Below are 20,096 nucleotides of genomic sequence, written 5' to 3' on the forward strand. Positions count from 1 at the left end.
AACAGTCAACGTTTCCTGAGAACTCAGAGTCCCACCACGGGCATCTCTGCAGAGCACACTCACCCCAGGTTCTGCAGGAGGCAGCTCTGCTGTTTCAGCACTTCACAGAACATCATGACCCCCAGGTCACCCAGGTCATTGTTGCCCAGGCTCAGCTTTCGCAGGCTTTGGCTGGAGGTCAGAAGCGTGGAAAGATCCCAGCAGCAGTGTGACGTGAGGTTGCAGTTGTCTAATCTGCAAAAGGGGGGTGATTTAAAGAAAATGTCCCCTTAACCATCCCCCCAGCTCCCCAAGATCTTAGCATCTTAGCCTGTCTTGTTTCAGGTGAAAAAAAAAAAAAAAAGCCCAGGAGCACAGGACTAACTAGCTTGAAGTAGCCTTGTATGCCAGTAATTATTCTTCTCTCTCTTTTTCAAATTAGTAACAGTGATTTGTTCATTGATTTACCAAATTCTGTGCCTTTCCCTACATTTCCATAAAATGTAAGTGTCATACTGCCCTCCTTGTTTTGTGGTACAGAAAACTGTGATGGTAAGGACTCAAATTCCTACCTTTATATCATCTAGAAGGACTCCTCCCAGTCCCATGATCCTGTAACAAGGCAAACACTAAGAAGACACCTCACTTCTAAGATACAGATTATCTTGTGGCCACTCTGCCTAACCGTCCCTCCACCCTTGGCCACCATGTGTTCTCATCGCTGTAATAAGCCAAAGGACTTACTCCAACACCTGAAGCTTGCAGTCAGGGTGCAAGAGTCCCTCACAGAGTAGCTTGATCCCCTTGTCTCCGAGAGTGTTGCCTCGCAGGTAAAGGTGCGTGAGATTCTGATTAGTGCTGAGTACCGAGGACAAAGCTGAACAACAGACTGACGTAAGGCCAGAATTCACCAACCTGTAGAAGAACAGGGAGAAGAGTCCTCAGTACCCAGCTCTTCCCCAACACTGTGCAGCTGCTTCGACTCAGTGCCTTGTCCTCTCTCAGCAGCTGTAGCCTTCAGCTGCAGCCTTCAGCTCAGAGAGCAGGAGCCAGCATCTGGGATATGATCTGGGGAGAGCAAGACCTGCTGTCTCTGGCTGTCACAGGAGACACAAATGATGTCTCAGCAGATGCTTTGCTGTATCAGTCTGACAGAAAGAGCCAAGGCAAACTAAGCCAGTTACCCCATACTCCTCCTCCTCCTCACACAGCTTTCCTCTGGCCAGGAGTGCTCCTCAGCACCACTTCTTCCAGAAAGACATCCCAGTGGTTATCCTCAACTAATAATCCCCATAACACTGCAGACACCTACACTGCAGGGGTCTTTTTTTTTAAGAGAGACAGGAAAAAAAAATCCTCCTCATGGAAGTCGGTGCTGATTTAAATATCAAAGACAACAGGTGAAAGTCCATTGTGACCTTCTAAGCTGTAGCTAGGGCTGTGACAGGAATACCGCAGGGCCCTTAGCAATTGCCACCTCCCATCTTCCTGCGCCCCCAAATGCCCCTTTCACATCTTTCTCGCTGCAGCCCTCACCCACATTGGAGAGGTGGGAGGATCACTTGAGTCCAGGAAGTCGAGGCTGCAGTGAGCCATGATTGCGCTGCCACACTCTAGCCTGGGTGACAGAGTGAGACCCTGCCTAAATAAATAAATAAATAAGGCCAGGTGCAGTGGCTTATGCCTGTAATCCCAGCACTTTGGGAGGGTAGATCACGAGGTCAGGCGTTCAAGACCAGCATGGCCAACATGGTGAAACCCCATCCCTACTAAAAATATAAAAATTAGTCAGGGCGATGGTGGGCACCTGTAATCCCAGCTACTCGGGAGGCTGAGGCAGGAGAATTGCTTGAACCCGGGAGGCAGAGGTTGCAGTGAGCCGAGATCACGCCACTGCCCTTCAGCCTGGGCAACAAAGTGAGACTCTGTCTCAAAAAAATAAATAAATAGAAAAAGCCAGGCTCTTGCTCTGTCACCCAGGCCGAGTGCACAGCTCACTGCAGTCTTAAAACTCCTGGGCTCAGACAATCCACCCACCTTGGCCTCCCAAAGTGCTGGGATTACAGGCATGAGCCACTGTGCCTGACCCAGAGACCAGTCTTATTTGATTATTATATCAACCTGGCAAGGAAGGAGTGCAGCTAAAACTATTACATACATTTTACAGATTAGAAATCTAAGGCTTATAAAAATTACATGTTTCTCTCAAGGCCACAGAGCAGGTGTGTGGTGGGGAGGGATCCAGACCTGGACTTTCCACCTTTTAGTCTCATCTTCTCCCCACGGCCCTTTCTGTCCACCTCTCTCTTCCCTCTGCACAGCAAAAGGCCTCTTAGAGCATAAAACCCAAAAAATGCATCAATCTCAATGGAATTAAGAGTTTTGATGTACTATTCTTGAGTCAAATCAAGCCCATTCTATCACCCAGGAAGAGCATAAGAGCTCTAAAATCACTGGTGGTGTAATTCCTAGGAGCACAGATGCTTCTATTCCATGAAGCCAGGAATAGCTCAGGTGACTGCCTCCTTCCTGCCAGAGTCCTTGGTAATGGCATATTTTTTAAGCTCTTTGGTGTCTATGAGGCAGGAAAAATAGAAATACAGAAAAAGTTTATTCAGACAGTAAAGCATGAACAAATGACGAGCAGGAAAAAGTGATTATCCACCCACTGGTTTCTATCTTCCCAATTAAGGAAGAGTCAAATTGAAAAGACACAGTAAGTAAGACTAATAGGGAAATGAAGCCCAAGAGAGACAGACAAAAACAAAGCAAGTTTTGAGTGGCTTCTACTAAGCTCTTGTCCCCGGTAAGAATTCTATCAGAGGGTTGTTGTTAATGAACATGCAGAAGAGATTAGTAGGATTCCTGGCAAAGGCCAGGGACATTCTAGTAGAATGGGGATGGTCTTCAAAGAGGAAAAGAGAAAATATTTTTAAAATTATGTAATTAAAGTTATGCAGGCTTTACCACTATTTCCAAAAAGGAGTAGAATGGATTATTCAACAGATGTTTGGGGAGCACTACACAGTAGTAGTAGTAGCAGAAGTTGCAACAGACGGTGTAGTTTTGTTAAGAAAACATCATATCCAAATTGTGAAAATGCGGTAACTATTAATCAACAGTTACACTGAACACATAATAAAATGTTTAAAGAATCAAACAACCATGTCCCACGAACCAATCCTTGGATTAGAGGAATGTGATTGACATAACATCTTGATTTCAACCAATCCACCTAACTGAGCTCTACATTTACCAAGCACAGATATCTTGCCATGTACTGTATTAAGTTAATTGGTTGGGGATTTTTATTTATTAACTACCTGCCTATGTCACAGAAATGTCTCATAATGAAAACTGAATCCCAGTGCTTTGGGAGGCCAAGGTGGGAGGACCACTTGAGGCCAGGAGTTTGAGACCAGCCTGGGCAACATAGCAAGACCCTGTCTCTACAAAAAAATTTTAAACATTACCCAGGCATGGTGGTACACACCTGTAGTCCTAGCTAGTCAGAAGGCTGAGGCAGGAAGATTGCTTGAGCCCAGGAAAGTTCAAGGCTACAGTGAGCTATGATCCTACCACTGCACTCCAGGCTGAGCCACAGAACAAAACCCTGTCTTAAAAAAAGAAAAGAAAAGAAAGGAAAATAAAGGAAAGGAAAGGAAATGGGAAAGGGGAAAGGGAAAGGAGGGGAGGGGAGAAGAAGGGAAGGGAGAAAGAAAGAGAGAGAAAGAAAAGAAAGAAAGAAAGAAAGAAAGGGAAAAGAAACAAAGAGGAGGAGGAAGAAGGAAGGAAGGAATCTGAAGAAGAAGATCAAACATTTTTTGAGTATTTATTGTGTGCTTGACATGGATGATGACTTTAAATAGCGTTATCTCATTGAATGATCACAACCTCAAGATGGGAATGTTATTTTTATCCCTGCTTTTAAATGGACAAAATGAGGATCACAGTAATTAAAAAATAAGTAGGAGCTTCTTAGATGGATAGTAGAAAGTGGGAAAGTGGGGGTAACCTTCCAGGCAAAAGGAAAAGAGTAGCAAGAATAAGGAAGATTAAAAGAACCACCAAGATGTTTCAAAACTAATTCATAGCTGGGCACAGTGATGTCCACCTATAGTCCCAGCTACTTGGGCGGCTGAGACAGGAGGATTGCTTGACCCCAGGAGTTCAGATGAGATCAGGCACTGTGGGTAGTACGGCTGTAGATGAACCCAGGAATTCAAATTCAGCCTGAGCAACATAGCAAGTCCCCATCTCTAAAACAGCAAAACAAAACTCATCCAATATGACTCAAAATGTGGTGCAAGGTATGGCAGGAGAGAGGGCAGTATCAGGGACAGCCTTGTGTGCCAAGCTAAGATGTCACTCTGACTACAGAGAAGAACTTTTGAAGGTTTTTGAACAAAGGGTCAATATTTTCAAATTTGCATTTTAAAAAGTTCCCTCTGGTGTAGTGATGAGTGGTAGAGGGAACCGAAAGCAGAGCATTTAGGACCGTCCCCTGTTTACTCACTCGGGAGCCTCCTGGAAAGCCCCACCATTCAATGAGGCAGGAGGAAGAGGGCAGGAGCAGGTCAGAGAACGGGGGTGGAAGGTGGGGTATGATAATTAAACCAATGTTGCAAATGCTCAGCATGTGTGACCCTTGAGCAGTATTGAGACAGGCAGTACACAATATGCAGCCAGAGATGAGGACCTAAAGTTCAAGAGAAAAAAATGTGGCTATACCTAACACATAGGCTATACCTAACACACAGCCACATGTGTGGCTATACCTAACATATAAAATGCATAAAAGTTTTGACCGATTAATGCCACTTATAGATATCTATCTCAAAGCAAATACACATGCATAAAACTATATATACAAATGTGCTTTTTGCAGAGTTGTTTGTAATAGTGGAAAAGAACAGTTATCCCAAAATGCATGATTTGATGAAATAAATTATGGTAAAGCACACTATGGGATATTATGCCCCAATCGATAGATCTACACAAATCAGCATGGAAATTTATCCATGATAAATGAAAAAAGGATATCACAGAAAAATATTTATATTATGGTTCTAGTTTCAATAGATAGGGTGTTATGGATTGAATTGTTTCCTCTAAGACTTTATATGTGGAAGTCCTAGGCCCAAGTACTTCAGATTGTGACCTTATTTGGTGATACAGTTACTGAAAATGTAATTAGTTAAGATCAGGTCGTTATGAATCTAACATGAGTTGTGTTCTTTCACAGGGAAACTTGGGACATGGAGAAAGACGCACACAGACACAGGGAAGACACTACATAGAGATAAAGGCAATGGTGTGGGAAAGGCATCTACAGGCCAAGGAATGGCAAAATATGTTCAGCAAGATGACATTCCACCAGAAGCCAAAGAGAAGCATGAACAGATTCCCCACAGCCCTCAGAAGGACCCAGCCTGCTAGCATCTTAATCTCACACTTCTGGCCTCCAGAACTGAGGGACAATCAATTTCTGTTGTTTAAGCTGCTCTGTTTGTGATACTTTATTACAGCAGCTCTAACAGACTAGGCATTTAAAACACTACGTAACAATGTATTACAAATGCAACATGAAAATCACATAGGTCTTCATTCACATTACTGATATAAATACCACCCAGATCAGCATATACAGGAAATCTATTTGTCCAAAATTAGCAACCAATATATGTTCACGAAGCTCTGATACTCCCTTGGATGGATGGATGGATGGATGGATGGATGGATTGACGGATGGACAATAGAGGGATGGATGATGGATGGATGGATGGATGGATGGATGGACAGATGAATGGATTATATAACAATCTATTGTATTAAAAAAAAGTCTGGATGGTTGTTCATCAGACTATTGTAAATGGCTCTCTCAGAAGAGGGCTGAGAAGGAGCTTTCACTTACCACTTTGTCTGTACTATGATATGTTTACACCAAGCATGTGTTACTTTTCTAATAAAAAGTTTGTGAATGATATCTGGGCTTGAGAACTACTGTTGTTGAAATTGAGAGGTATATGAGAATTCTCAGGGAGTTTAGAAACATTTAGTAACAACAACAAAAAAAAAGGTAAACTAGGCAGGGTGTGTGGCTCACGCATGTAATCCCAGCACTTTGGGAGGCCAAGGCAGGCAGATCACCTGAGGTCAGAAATTCGAGACCAGCCTGGCAAACATGGTGAAACCCCTTATCTACTAAAACTACAAAAATTAGCCAGGCATGGCAATGCACACCTGTAGTCCCAGCTACTCAGAAGGCTGAGGCGGGAGAATTGTTGGAACCCGGGAGGCGGAGGTTGCAGTGAGTCAAGATTGCACCACTGCATTTTAGCCTGGGTGACAGAGTAAGAGTCTATCTCAAAAAAAAAAAAACAACAACTAAACCAGTTGTGAAATCCCCAGACCACAGGAAGAGAAGCCAATGCAGGATCCAGGGAGGGGGAAGCTATAACATTAGCAGGAAAGACTAAGCAGTGACCTAAAAATAAGAGAGAAGAAGGCTTCCAAAGAGGAAGAGAGAAATGAATTAAAGGCAGCAGATGTCAACTAAAGTAAGGACTGGGAAGGACCTGTATGACCTGTAAGGACCCAGCCTGCTGATGCCTCAGTCTCAGACTCTGGCCTCTGGAACTGAGAGGCAATAAACTCTTGCTGTTTAGGCCGCTCTGTTTGTGACACTTTATTACAGCAGTTCTACCAGGTTAGGTATTGACAATAGTAACTACATAGAGTGTATTACAGATGCATCAGGCACATTTGTAATTGGCTTGTCATTTGGAATTTGGAACCAGGATCACTGAGAGTCACCTGAGCACCTGTGCCTGGGCCTCTTCGGTTCCATCTGCTTTGCCTGGAGGGCTCTTCTGGCTCCTTCACAGCCCATCCCACACTTCACTTAGCACCTGCTCCAATGTCACCCGCTCAGAGAGGCACTCGCCAAATCTGAGCAGAGAAGCACCCCTCGCTGTCACTCCAGTTTTTCTTATAGCTCTTATACACATGGTATAATATTGTTTAGCTTGTCTATTATCTGTTATCATTTCCCTAAAAGAATGGTTGAGAAAACAGAATTTTGGTCTGTTTTACTCACTGCTACTGTCAGTGCCCACCACAAAGCCCCCAGAGGGCCTGCAAAATAAAGGGACCAAATCATGTCTGTTGAACAAACCTAGACAAGCAGAAGTCAAATTGCCAAGGAAGAGTAATATTCTAAGGCAATTTGCTAAGGAAGGGTAATACCCTATGGCAAGGAAATGAAGGCACTGCAGGAAGACTTCACAGAAAGATCTGAGGACTGGCTGATGGGAGAGGTCCAAGGAAGTAACAGAGCTTTGTGAACAGATATTGGTTGTTAATTATGTATTAATGGATTACTCCTCTGGGAAGACCTTTCCTGCTATATTTTGTCTTGAATGCTGATCTGGCTGGTATATATATTAATAATGTGAATGAATGAAGACCTATACAATTGCTTATTGTATTTGTAGATATTATTGACAGAATGAAGATCCAAAACTGCCTAGTCAATGGGTCAAAAGATAGGTAAGATGAGGTTTAGCAAAGCTAAATTGGAGGTCCCACCCTTAGGCTGAGAGCCAGATGAAGAAGCCCTGTAGAGAGCCCATTAGCAACATCTCTTAAAGCAATGCACTGGGAATTAAGACAGTGGCTTGGGGGGTCACAGACGTTTGTCTACACTGAGTTCCACTACCTTCTCTCTGAGTGTCCTTGGACAAAGGTACGAGGCTCCCTGAATTTTATTTTCTCCTCTTTAAATTGGAGACACAGATACCGCACCCTATAGCATCTTTCTGGAGCCAACTGAGAAAATCCATGTAAGAACATGAAAGAGCAGGTGATACAGGGAAAGCGATACAGGAAAGTGGTACAGGGAAAGTGCATGATTATTAGTGGGTATTCTCTACTACTGTTTACTGCAGAATTCCAACATGAACCAAAAGGCTTATGTGACTGCCAAAAAACAAGGAAATCAGAGGTTCCACCAGTGAAACCATAGTTCTCTGCAACAGGAGGTAAAACATCCACCATGCATCATCAGGTCTGTACACCACATTTCAAAGACAGACACTAACAAACCAGCCTGTGTACCTGGGAGAGCATGGCTACATAGGTGAAGGTGCTGAGCCATGACACTGTTGAGGATATAGAGGCTACAGTGTAAGAGCCCCCTCCTAGCGTAGAGGCTGCAGTGTAAGAGCCCTCTCCTAGCGTAGAGGCTGCAGGGTAAGAGCCCCCTCCTAGCGTAGAGGCTGCAGGGTAAGAGCCCTCTCCTAGTGTAGAGGCTGCAGGGTAAGAGCCCTCTCCTAGTGTAGAGGCTGCAGGGTAAGAGCCCTCTCCTGGTGTAGAGGCTGCAGGGTAAGAGCCCTCTCCTGGTGTAGAGGCTGCAGGGTAAGAGCCCTCTCCTGGTGTAGAGGCTGCAGTGTAAGAGCCCTCTCCTCGTGTAGAGGCTGCAGGGTAAGAGCCCTCTCCTAGTGTAGAGGCTGCAGGGTAAGAGCCCCCTCCTAGTGTAGAGGCTGCAGGGAAGAGCCCTCTCCTAGTGTAGAGGTGGCAGTGCAAGAGCTCTCTCCTAGTGTAGAGGCTGCAGGGTAAGAGCTCTCTCCTAGTGTAGAGGCTGCAGTGTAAGAGCTCTCTCCTAGTGTAGAGGCTGCAGGGTAAGAGCCCTCTCCTAGTGTAGAGGTGGCAGTGTAAGAGCTCTCTCCTAGTGTAGATGCGGCAGGGTAAGAGCTCTCTCCTAGTATAGAGGCTGCAAGGTAAGAGCTCTCTCCTAGTGTAGAAGCTGCAGGGTAAGAGCCCTCTCCTAGTGTAGAGGCTGCAGGGTAAGAGCCCTCTCCTAGTGTAGAGGCAGCAGTGTAAGAGCTCTCTCCTAGTGTACAGGCTGCAGGGTAAGAGCCCTCTCCTAGTGTAGAGGTGGCAGTGTAAGAGCTCTCTCCTAGTGTAGAGGCTGCAGGGTAAGAGCTCTTTCCTAGTGTAGAGGCTGCACGCACTGTGCGATAACTTGCATGCTTGCAAGCATGCACGCATAAAATGGGTGACTATTCATGTGAGTGTCTTGGAAGCAAGTTTTTCCCTCAACAGGCAATTGGGCTGCACCATCTCTAAGGTTTCTTCCAACACTAAGAAACTCTAGTTCTATAATCATAAATTAGCACAAATTATCTTATTAGCAGTAGTATACATTATATGCATCCAGTCCTTCAAACCATTTCTGATGTTTTTACCTCCTTATTCTACCTTCAGCTCGCCTGACCAAAGTAACCCCCATCCACATTTTCCAAATAATTCACCTCTGAAAAGAAGTTACTTTTCTGCTAAGACACCCATGAAGACTTACCCCAGTTTCTGCAGGTTACATCGTGGATTCTTGGCTTTTTCACATAAAATTGTGACTCCTGAGTCTCCCAGGGCATTTTCCCCCATGTAGAGTCTGGTCAGGGAATGGCTGGTGCTCAATACTGATGCAAGATCCTGACAACATGCTGATGTGAGGCAGCAGCTGACCAACCTTCCATAAAGATGGCAGAGTGTCAGTCATGTCTCTCACCCACGCTCCACCATGGACAAGGAGGCACCCGTACCTGTCACTGCCTCTACTCCAGTTTACACATGGAAAGGGAGTGGACACAAGCTCTAAGTACACTTCTGATTTCCTTTTCCATTTGGTGGAATAACAAGTAAGCATTCTCCAAGCTCGCACCAATACTACATCTTCCCAGCTCCCTACATTCAGCTTTATTGTGGTAAAATACGTGTAAAATAAAATTTACCATTTTAACCATGTTTAAGTGCACAATTAATGGCCTTAAGCACATTCACATTGTTGTGCAACCATCACCACCACTGTCTCCAGAACTCCTTTCATCTTGCAGAACTGAAACTCCATAACCATTAAACAACGTCTTCCCATTCCCCGCTCTCCCATTGCCTGCAACCACCTTTCTTTCTGTGTCTATGAATCTGACTATTCTAGGCACCTCCTATAAGGACAATCACAGAGTATTTGCCCTTTCGAGTCTAGCTTATCTTACTTAGCATAACGTCCCCGAGGCTCACCCATGTTGTAGTGTGTACTAGAATTCCTTTTAAAGCTAAATGCACATATATAGCACTTTTCAACACCCTTCATCCGTTGAAGGACGTTTGGTTATTTCCACCTTTTGTCTATTGCTAATAGTGTTGCTATGGACATGGGTGTACAAATAATATGTTTGAGTTCGTGCCTTCTTTTTTTTTTTTTTTTTTTTTTAACTCTTCCTCTGTCACCCAGGCGGGAGTGCAGTGACGGGATCTTGACTCACTGCAACCTCCGCCTCCCAGGTTCAAACGATTCTCTTGCCTCCACCCTGAGTAACTGGGATTACAGCATGCGCCACTATGCCTGGCTAATTTTTGTATTTTTGGTAGAGACAAAGTTTTACTATGATGGCCAGGCTAGTCTTGAACTCCTGACCTCAAGTGATCCACCTGCCTCAGCCTCCCAAAATGCTGGAATTACAGGTGTGAGCCACCGCTCCCAGCTGAGTTCCTGCTTTGAACTCTTTTGTGGATATACCCAGGAGTGGAAACGCTGGCTCCAATAGTAATTCTATATTTATTTTTTAGGAATTGCCATGCTGTTTTCCATAGTGGCTGCATCATTTACATTCCCACCAGCAACACACAATGGCTTCCATTTCTCCGCATCCATGCCAATACTTGTTGTTTTCTAGTTTTCTTGCTTTTGTTTGATAATAGCCATCCTAATGGATGAGAATTGGCCCTTCCATTATTAAGTGTTTTTTTCTCTCCTTCAAAATGCAAGTCTCCCAGAAGCATTCAGGGAAGGGCTGCATACAACTTCGAGGGTCTGCATTGCTTTAGCACCATTTTTCTTATACAATATGAGGACCCAGGGCTTGTCATGAAGTTCTAAAACTCCTCTAAAGCAATGCATTACACTGCTTTGTTTTTTCTTTTTCTCAGCTAGGCAGTAGGCACCCTAAAGGCAGACATCTTCTTTTTGTTATTATTTATGCTCCTTGTCAGGGTTGAGTGTGTGGCTTTCCCCACAACAAACACTAACTGACCGAAATGCTAGACACCCAGAGACAAGCACACGCAGTCACCTGAGCCGCCAAGGCCATTCTCACTGAAACCCCAGCCCACTGGGCCTCACTGAAGCCAGAGTTCACAGCATGCCTCACTGGCAGAGCTTCCTCAGGGGAACGGGCTCAACTCACCAGAGCTTCTTCAGATTGCACAACAGGTGCTTCAGTCCCACACACAGAAGTCTGATCCCGAAGTCCCCAAGGGCATTGTCGCTCAGGTCCAGCTCCACCAGCTTCTGGTTGCTGCTGAGGACCAAGGAGATGTCGAAGCAGCACTCATGCGAGAGGCCGCAGCGCCCCAACCTTCATGCCAAGAACAGAGGCAGAAAGCATCAAAACACATTTGATCAGAGAGTTCCGGAATACAGAAAGCATCAGAACACACATGACCAGAGAGCTCAGGAATACAGAAAGCATCAGAACACATCTGATCAGAGAGCTCCGGAATACAGAAAGCATCAGAACACATCTGATCAGAGAGCTCTGGAATACAGAAAGGATCAGAACACACCTGACCAGAGAACTCCAGAATACAGAAAGCACCAGAACACATTTGATCAGAGAGCTCCGGAATACAGAAAGCATCAGAACACACCTGACCAGAGAGCTCATTTGATCAGAGAGCTCCGGAATACAGAAAGCATCAGAACACACCTGACCAGAGAGTTCCGGAATAGAGAAAGCATCAGAACACATCTGACCAGAGAGCTCCAGAACACAGAAGGCATCAGAACATACCTGATCAGAGAGCTCCGGAATAGAGAAAGCATCAGAACACATCTGACCAGAGAGCTCCGGAATAGAGAAGGCATCAGAACACACCTGACCAGAGAGCTCCGGAATACAGAAACCATCAGAACACATCTGACCAGAGAGCTCCGAAATAGAGAAAGCATCAGAACACATCTGATCAGAGAGCTCCGGAATAGAGAAAGCATCAGAACACACCTGACCAGAGAGCTCCAGAATACAGGAAGCATCAGCACACACCTGACCAGAGAGCTCCGGAATAGAGAAAGCATCAGAACACACCTGACAAGAGAGCTCCGGAATAGACAAGGCATCAGAACACACCTGACCAGAGAGCTCCGGAATAGAGAAAGCATCAGAACACACCTGACCAGAGAGCTCCGGAATAGAGAAAGCATCAGAACACACCTGATCAGAGAGCTCCAGAATAGAGAAAGCATCAGAACACATCTGACCAGAGAGCTCCAGAATACAGGAAGCATCAGAACACATCTGACCAGAGAGCTCCACAATACAGAAGGCATCAGAACACATCTGACCAGAGAGCTCCGGAATAGAGAAGGCATCAGAACACATCTGACCAGAGAGCTGCGGAATAGAGAAAGCATCAGGACACATCTGACCAGAGAGCTCCGGAATAGAGAAAGCATCAGGACATACCTGACCAGAGAGCTCCGGAATAGAGAAAGCATCGGGACACACCTGACCAGAGAGCTTCGGAGTACAGCACAAGGCACATTGGGAGGTCAGCCCCCAGGCTCCCCAGTCACAGCAGAGGGAGCACCCGTCAGTGAACTTCTGGCCGTAAACAGTGCCGGGTGCATTGACCCCCCAGCCATGTGAATGGTGCGCTCCTGGTTTGTAAGTGAAGTGGGCAGTGTGGGCCTGTGCACCCCACCTCCTTCCCTCATGTTCCTAGCCATTGATATGTCCGCAGTTGGCACTGCCCTCGCCAGTGCTGCACTCAGCTATTTCTTGTCTTTACCAACATTGTCACCCCATTGTGTTCGATGATTTCATCCCAGCTCTCCATCTATATTGAAAGGAAAAGCAACTCTGATTCTTTTTCTCTTTTTTTTTTTTTTTTTTTTTTAGAGACAGGGTCTCACTTTGTTGCATAGGCTGGAATGCAATGATGAGATCATAGCTCACTGCCACCTCGAACTCCTGGGCTCAAGGGATCCACCTGCCTCAGCCTCCCAAGTGGCTGCAAATACAGGCATGTGCTACCATGCTTAGCTATTTTATTTTATTTATATTTTATTATTATTATTATTTTGTAAAGACAAGGTCTCACCAGCTTGCTCAGGCTGGTTTTGAACTCCTGGGCTCAAGTGATCTGCCCACCTCAGCCTCTCAAAGTGCTGGGATTCCACATCCTGCTGCAGTTCTGATTCTTGATTTGTTTCGCCGTCACACACATGCACACAAACACACACACACATCACTACCACCATCACCACCAACACCAGCAACAAAAACTATAATTTATCCCTGTCATGGGGGCAAGAACAACATTCTAGCTTCTTTCCAGGGCAATAGTTCATAGGTCCTGGAGCCTGTTAGACCACCTTCCTTTCTGTCCCTATCCTTACACCAACTTCAAGCAAATGGACAAATGGATCTCTACTTATCTGCGAAACATCTCATTGTCCCCTACCCTTCCCTGTTTGTGTCTGCCTCTCCAGAATCATACAGGGGCAATAGCAGTGGAGAGAGAATTTGGGCATGAAGTTGGAGAAATAAGGTTAAGTGTCCCAAACAACCAGTCTCCACGGTACTACGATTTGAAATTTATCAAAAGAGCAAAGATAAAGAGAGTGTGATCCATATACATAAGGGAACACTGCTCAGCCATAGGAAAGGATGAAGTCACATCTTTGAAGCCACATGGATGGAACCGGAGGCCATTATCTTCAGTGAAACAACTCAGAAACAGAGTCAAATACCACATGTTCTCACTTACAAGTGGGAGCTAAAGGGTAACATCCGTAGAGCATGGAATGATAGACACTGGAGCCTCAGAAGGGTGGAGGGTGGGAGCCAGGTGAGGGCTGGAAAATTATTTATTGGGTACAATGTTCACTATTTGGGTAACAGTTACACTAAGGCCGGGCGCAGTGGCTCACGCCTGTAATCCCAGCACTTTGGGAGGCCAAGGCGGGTGGATCACGAGGTCAGGAGTTTGAGACGAGCCTAGCCAATACGGTGAAACCTTGTCCCTACTAAAAATACAAAAATTAGCTGGGCGTGGTGGCCCATGCCTGTAATCCCAACTACTTGAAGAATCGCTTGAACCCAGGAGGTGGATGTTGCAGTGAGCCGAGATCGCTCCACTGTACTCCAGCCTGGGCAACAGGGCAAGACTCCATCTCAAAAAAAAAAAGGGTAGTTACAGTAAAAGCCCAGACACTACCACTGTGCAGTAATATATCCACGGAACAAAGCTGCACTTGCGCCCCCTACATCTACAAAAATAAATACATAAAGTAAAAAATAAAGAGCAGAGCAGAGAGAAAGCATTTAAGCCACGGAACAGCACAATCAAATCAGAATTTTCTGAAGGACCATCTTACTTTTGTGCGGAGAATGGTCGGGTGAGGGAGAAAGGCAGACACAGGGAAACCAAAGAGCCAACATTCATTCAGTGCGTGCTTTTGACCACCGATAGGTACTAAGATGTCTATCCAGGCGTGGCAAAGATGACGGCAAGACAAACGCAAACCCTATCCCCGGGGAGCTGATGGTCTAGGAGGTCACTGCGTGTCCAGGCAAGTGGTGACGGTTGCTGGACCTGGGCTGGTGGGGTGAGGACGAGGAAAAGTGGAAAACAGCTCAGGTAGGAGGAAAAATTGATAAGACTGGTGACAAGGTGGGTGTGTTGAGCCGGAGAGGGAGGTAGCAAAATGTCCTAGAGTTGCGAACTTTAACACTTGCTGTGCGGCTCCTCAAAAATGCAGACGCCTGCATGTGTCCACAGAGCAGGGAATGAAACAGAGCTAGTGAGATGGCCCAGGCACCAGCGCGGTGGGACGTGTGAATCTGATTCATGGTGTGGGAGAAAGCAAGCATATTATTATTGTTATTATTTTGAAATGGAATCTCACTCTGTCACCCAGGCTGGAGTGCAATGGCACTATCTCGGCTCACTGCCATCTCCGCCTCCCGGGTACACACGATTCTCCTGCCTCAGCCTCCCGAGTAGCTGGGACTACAGGTGTGAGCAAGCACATTATTAATAAAGTCACAGGAGATTCCCTGCGACATTTCAACCCATACAAAGCATTCTGACCAGGCTGGGCAACGTGATGAGACCACATCTCTACAAAAAAAATACAAAAATTAGCCAGCATGGTGGCGCATGCCTGTAGTCCCAGCTACTCAGGGGAGCTGAGGTGAGAGGATTGCTTGAGCCTGGGAGGTCGAGGCTGCAGTAAGCTGTGATCACACCACCCCACTCCAGCCTGGGTGACAGAGAGAGGTCCTGTCTCAAAGAAAAAAAAAAGTATTTTCATAGTTTTTAGCTGAGGTTGCCATTGTTGTAAATGGCAAATTCTCCAATTCTCATCTATGAACATGGCCTGTGAGGAAATGGAATATATGGAGCATCATGGTCTTTTCAAGAAATGACATTTTTTTCAGTTCCTCGTTCATTCTTCCCCACACAAAACTTCCCCAGCTGGCCTCCAATCCATTCTACCTTCTCACTTGTTCTGGGCTGAACTGTGCCCCCCAAAAATTTACATGTTGAAGCCCTAATCCTCAAGATCTCATAATGTGGCTGTTTTGGGAAATGGGGTCTTTAAAGGAGTGACTAGGTTAACATTAGGCCTTGTGTAGTCATGCGTGACTGTGCCTAATCCATCAAGACTGCTGTCTCTGTAAGAAGAAGAGACTAGGCCACTCTTCCCCGCAAGGGAATATGACGTCAGTACACAGGGAGAAGGGGGCATCTACAAACCAAGGAGGGCGGCCTCAGAAGAAACCAACCCTGCTGACACCTTGATCTTAGACTTTCAGCCTCAGAACTGCAAGAAAATAAATTTTTGTTGTTGAAGCCATTCAGTCTGTGGCACTTTGTTACAGCAGAAACCACACCACCGGCCAGGTGCGGTGGCTCACGCCTATAATACCAGCATTTTGGGAGGCCGAGGCGGGCGGATCACCTGAAGTCAGGACTTCAAGACTAGCCTGGACAACATGATGAAACCCCATCTCTACTAAAAATACAAAAAATTAGCTGGGTATGGTGGTGGGTGCCTGTAATCCCAGCTACTCAGGAGGCTGAGGCAGGAGAATCACTTGAACCCAGGAGACGGAGATTGCAGTGAGCCGAGGTCACGGCATTGCACTCCAGCCTGGGCAATAAGAGCAAAACTCTGCCTCAAAAAAAGAAAAAAAGAAAAAGAAAAGAAAGAAACCACACCAGCAATCTGGTCCTGAAGATCTTTCTCCAGTCTGTTTCTCTCTCTCCCTCTCTCTCTCTCTCATATGAACTTTCACTCACACAGATCGCATGAACGGGGACTCACCACAATCTCCGAATGTTACAGCCAGGATGCTGGAGCGTTTCACACAACACTCTCATCCCTGGGTCCCCCAGAGAATTGTCACTGAGGTCCAATTCAGTTAGACTCTGGCTGGTGCTGAGAACTGAAAAGAGGCCCCGGCAAAAACTCGAAGTGAGATGGCTGTTCACCAATCTAGGAATTAGAAGGAAGACAGAGAGAAAAGAAATCAGCCTCGAATAATAACTAACTGGAGCTGGGAGCCGGGGTGCCTGGCATCAGTTCAGAGAAATGCCTTCCGGGGATTAAGAGATGGGTCACAAAACAAAAATTGTTCCCAGAGAAATGAAGAGGGCTGGATGAGCCTTGGTAAAACCAGTTCTGCCTCCTCTCAGACGGAAAGCATGAGCCTGTGACTGTGGCTGACTGTGGCACCCTAGAGCCCGCTCCCCAGTGTCCTCCTCTAGCCTTTACCAGTTCACTGTCCCAACATGGCCCTGAACATTCTGTGCTGGGTGATCAGAGGGCAGTCCTCACTCCTGGCTACACAATAGCATCAGGAGTGCTCACAAAAATCCTCAGGCCAGGCTGGGCACGGTGGCTCACACCTGTAATCCTAGCACTTTGGGAGGCCGAGGCAGGTTGATCACCTGAGGTCAGGAGTTCAAGACCAGCCTGGCCAACATGGTGAAACCCTGTCTCTACTAAAAATACAAAAATCAATTGGGTGTGGTGGCAGGTGCCTATAATCCCAGCTATTAGGGAGGTTGAGGCAGGAGACTCACTTGAACCTGGGAGGTGGAAGTTGCAGTGAGCCAAGATCGTGCCACTGCACTCCAGCCTGGGCAACAGAGCGAGACTTCATCTCAAAAAAAAAAAAAAAAATCGCAAGCCCAGGCCACATCCATAGAAATAAAATCAGAATCTCTGAGGTAGAACCAGATGAATTTTTGAAACTTTTTTTAGGTGTAACCCAAGTTGGAATGCAGTGCCATGATCATAGCTCACTGCAGCCTCAAACTCCTGGGCTCAAGCAATCCTCTTGCCTGAGCCTCCCAAGTAGCTGAGGTTACAGACACGAGTCACTGTGTCCAGCTATATGGATCTTTTTTAAATGTCCAGATGACTCCAACATGCAGTCACGTTTTTGCTTTTGTTTTTCTGTAGAGAGGTGCTCTCACTTTGCTGCTCAGGAAGGACTTGAATTCCTGGCTTCAAGCAATACCCCCATCTTGGCCTCCCAAAAACCTAGGATTACAGGCAAGAGCCACTGCACCCACACATGCAGTCACCTTTGAATCACCTGTAGCTCTCATTCAAATGCAAAGTCTAGCTCCCTAGGTCTAAGATTGGGTCCACAATCCTGCATTTCTAACAGATGCTCAGGCTTCTGGTTCTCAGAAGGGACTGGAACATACGAAGCAAGCTCCTGCCATCAGAGGAAAGCAGCTGCCATCTAGAAAGATGGGTGCTGAGCCCCCTACTGGGGCTCCAGTCAGAGTCTGTCCTCAGAGGAAGGCAGGTGCCATCTAGAGGGATGGGCGCTAAGCCCCCTACCAGGGCTCCAGTCAGAGTCTGTCCTCAGAGGAAGGCAGGTGCCATCTAGAAAGACAGGTGCTGAGCCCTCTACCAGGGCTCCAGTCAGAGTCTGTCCTCAGAGGAATGCAGCTGCCATCTAGAAGGATGGGTGTTGCGCCCCCTACCAGGGCTCCAGTCAGAGTCTGTCCTCAGAGGAAGGCAGGTGCCATCTAGAGGGATGGGCGCTAAGCCCCCTACCAGGGCTCCAGTCAGAGTCTGTCCTCAGAGGAAGGCAGGTGCCATCTAGAAAGACAGGTGCTGAGCCCTCTACCAGGGCTCCAGTCAGAGTCTGTCCTCAGAGGAACGCAGCTGCCATCTAGAAGGATGGGTGTTGCGCCCCCTACCAGGGCTCCAGTCAGAGTCTGTCCTCAGAGGAAGGCAGGTGCCATCTAGAAAGACAGGTACTGAGCCTCCTACCAGGGCTCCAGTCAGAGTCTGTCCTCAGAGGAAGGCAGGTGCCATCTAGAGAAATGGGTGCTGAGCCCCCTACCAGGGGTCCAGTCAGAGTCTGTCTTCAGAGGAAGGCAGGTGCCATCTAGAGGGATGGGTGCTGAGCCCCCTACCAGGGCTCCAGTCAGAGTCTGTCCTCAGAGGAAGGCAGCTGCCATCTAGAGGGATGGGTGCTGAGCCTCCTACCAGGGCTCCAGTCAGAGTCTGTCCTCAGAGGAAGGCAGATGCCATCTAGAGGGATGGGTGCTGAGCCCCCTACTGGGGCTTCAGTGAGAGTCTGTCCTCAGAGGAAGGCAGGTGCCATCTAGAGGGATGGGTGCTGAGCCCCGTACCAGGGCTTCAGTGAGAGTCTGTCTTCAGAGGAAGGCAGGTGCCATCTAGAAAGACAGGTACTGAGCCTCCTACCAGGGCTCCAGTCAGAGTCTGTCCTCAGAGGAAGGCAGGTGCCATCTAGAAGGATGGGTGCCGAGCCCCGTACCGGGGCTTCAGTGAGAGTCTGTCCTCAGAGGAAGGCAGGTGCCATCTAGAGGGATGGGTGCTGAGCCCCGTACCGGGGCTCCAGTGAGAGTCTGTCCTCAGAGGAAGGCAGGTGCCATCTAGAGGGATGGGTGCTGAGCCCCGTACCGGGGCTTCAGTGAGAGTCTGTCCTCAGAGGAAGGCAGGTGCCATCTAGAGGGATGGGTGCTGAGCCCCGTACCGGGGCTTCAGTGAGAGTCTGTCCTCAGAGGAAGGCAGGTGCCATCTAGAGGGATGGGTGCTGAGCCCCGTACCGGGGCTTCAGTGAGAGTCTGTCCTCAGAGGAAGGCAGGTGCCATCTAGAGGGATGGGTGCTGAGCCCCGTACCGGGGCTTCGGTGAGAGTGTGCAAGCCTTCCTCACAGGTGTGTGATCTTCATAAGGGTCTCCCTACCCTCTCCTACCTTCCACCTCACTCTTAATGAGTAGCTCCGCCTACTTTTCTCTCTGTCTTACGCTGCTTCTCCCATTTCTATGGTCTGAATGTTTGTGTGCCCCAAAATCCATATGCTGAAATCCTAACCCTCAACATGACGTATCAGGAGATGGGGCCTTTGAGGTGTGATTAAGTTATGAGGCTGGAGCCCTCAGGAGTGGGACTGCTGCCCTTAGGAAAGGGACCTCAGAGAGCTGCCTTGCCCCTTCACCATGTGAGGACACAGTGAGAAGGCACCATCGACCAGGGAACAGGCCCTCACCAAACACCAGATCTGCCAGAGCCTGGATCATGGACTTCCCAGCCTCCAGAACTGTAAGGTGAACTTTCCTTTGGCTTATAAGCCACCCTGTAGTGTTTTGTTATGGCAGCCTGTTGAATGAAGACAACTGTCTTTTTCCCAGTCACTTGGAACTGTTTGCTGCTGTAGAAACCGTACCCTGCTTTCCCACGCCTGCCCTCTCTCTCAACACTGTAAACCCCCAGCCTGGCTGCCCCTTGCCTTCTCTCACTCTCTCACTGTCCATCCTCCGGAAGCTCGCTGAGCGGGGACATCTGCACCCCGCTGGTCAACAGGTTCGTCCCCTTGTGCTTTGGATACTCTGCAAGTCTCCTTGTCAGAGCCCGTGAACCCCCTTCCCGACATCTGCACTTGTTTCCGGACTGTCCCACAGCCAGACCTCAAGTCCCTGTGACCAGGACCTGGGTCTTCACCATCACTGCGGCCCTGTGGGCAGTCAGTCCTTCATGGCCAAACCATGACTAG

The 20,096-nt window shown here is 47.3% G+C and overlaps 1 protein-coding gene across 8 annotated transcripts in view; it reads right to left on the reverse strand.

Moving 5' to 3' along the window:
• Positions 1-20,096, reverse strand: part of NLRP3 (NLR family pyrin domain containing 3) — a 91,393-nt gene that overhangs the window by 4,423 nt on the left and 66,874 nt on the right. For 5 of the 8 annotated variants that reach the window (XM_054481624.1, XM_063664635.1, XM_054481603.1 and 2 more), the window contains 5 exons: positions 16,376-16,546; positions 11,226-11,396; positions 9,341-9,511; positions 724-894; positions 64-234 (listed from right to left, as the gene is read on the reverse strand). In XM_054481624.1, coding sequence (XP_054337599.1) covers positions 64-234; positions 724-894; positions 9,341-9,511; positions 11,226-11,396; positions 16,376-16,546 — 855 coding nt within the window. The remainder of the gene's footprint in view (positions 1-63; positions 235-723; positions 895-9,340; positions 9,512-11,225; positions 11,397-16,375; positions 16,547-20,096) is intronic. The other 3 variants (XM_063664687.1, XM_063664663.1, XM_063664716.1) reach the window with 3 other exon arrangements.

Source organism: Pongo pygmaeus, chromosome 1 (genome assembly GCF_028885625.2).
Source record: "Pongo pygmaeus isolate AG05252 chromosome 1, NHGRI_mPonPyg2-v2.0_pri, whole genome shotgun sequence".
NCBI lineage: Eukaryota > Metazoa > Chordata > Mammalia > Primates > Hominidae > Pongo > Pongo pygmaeus.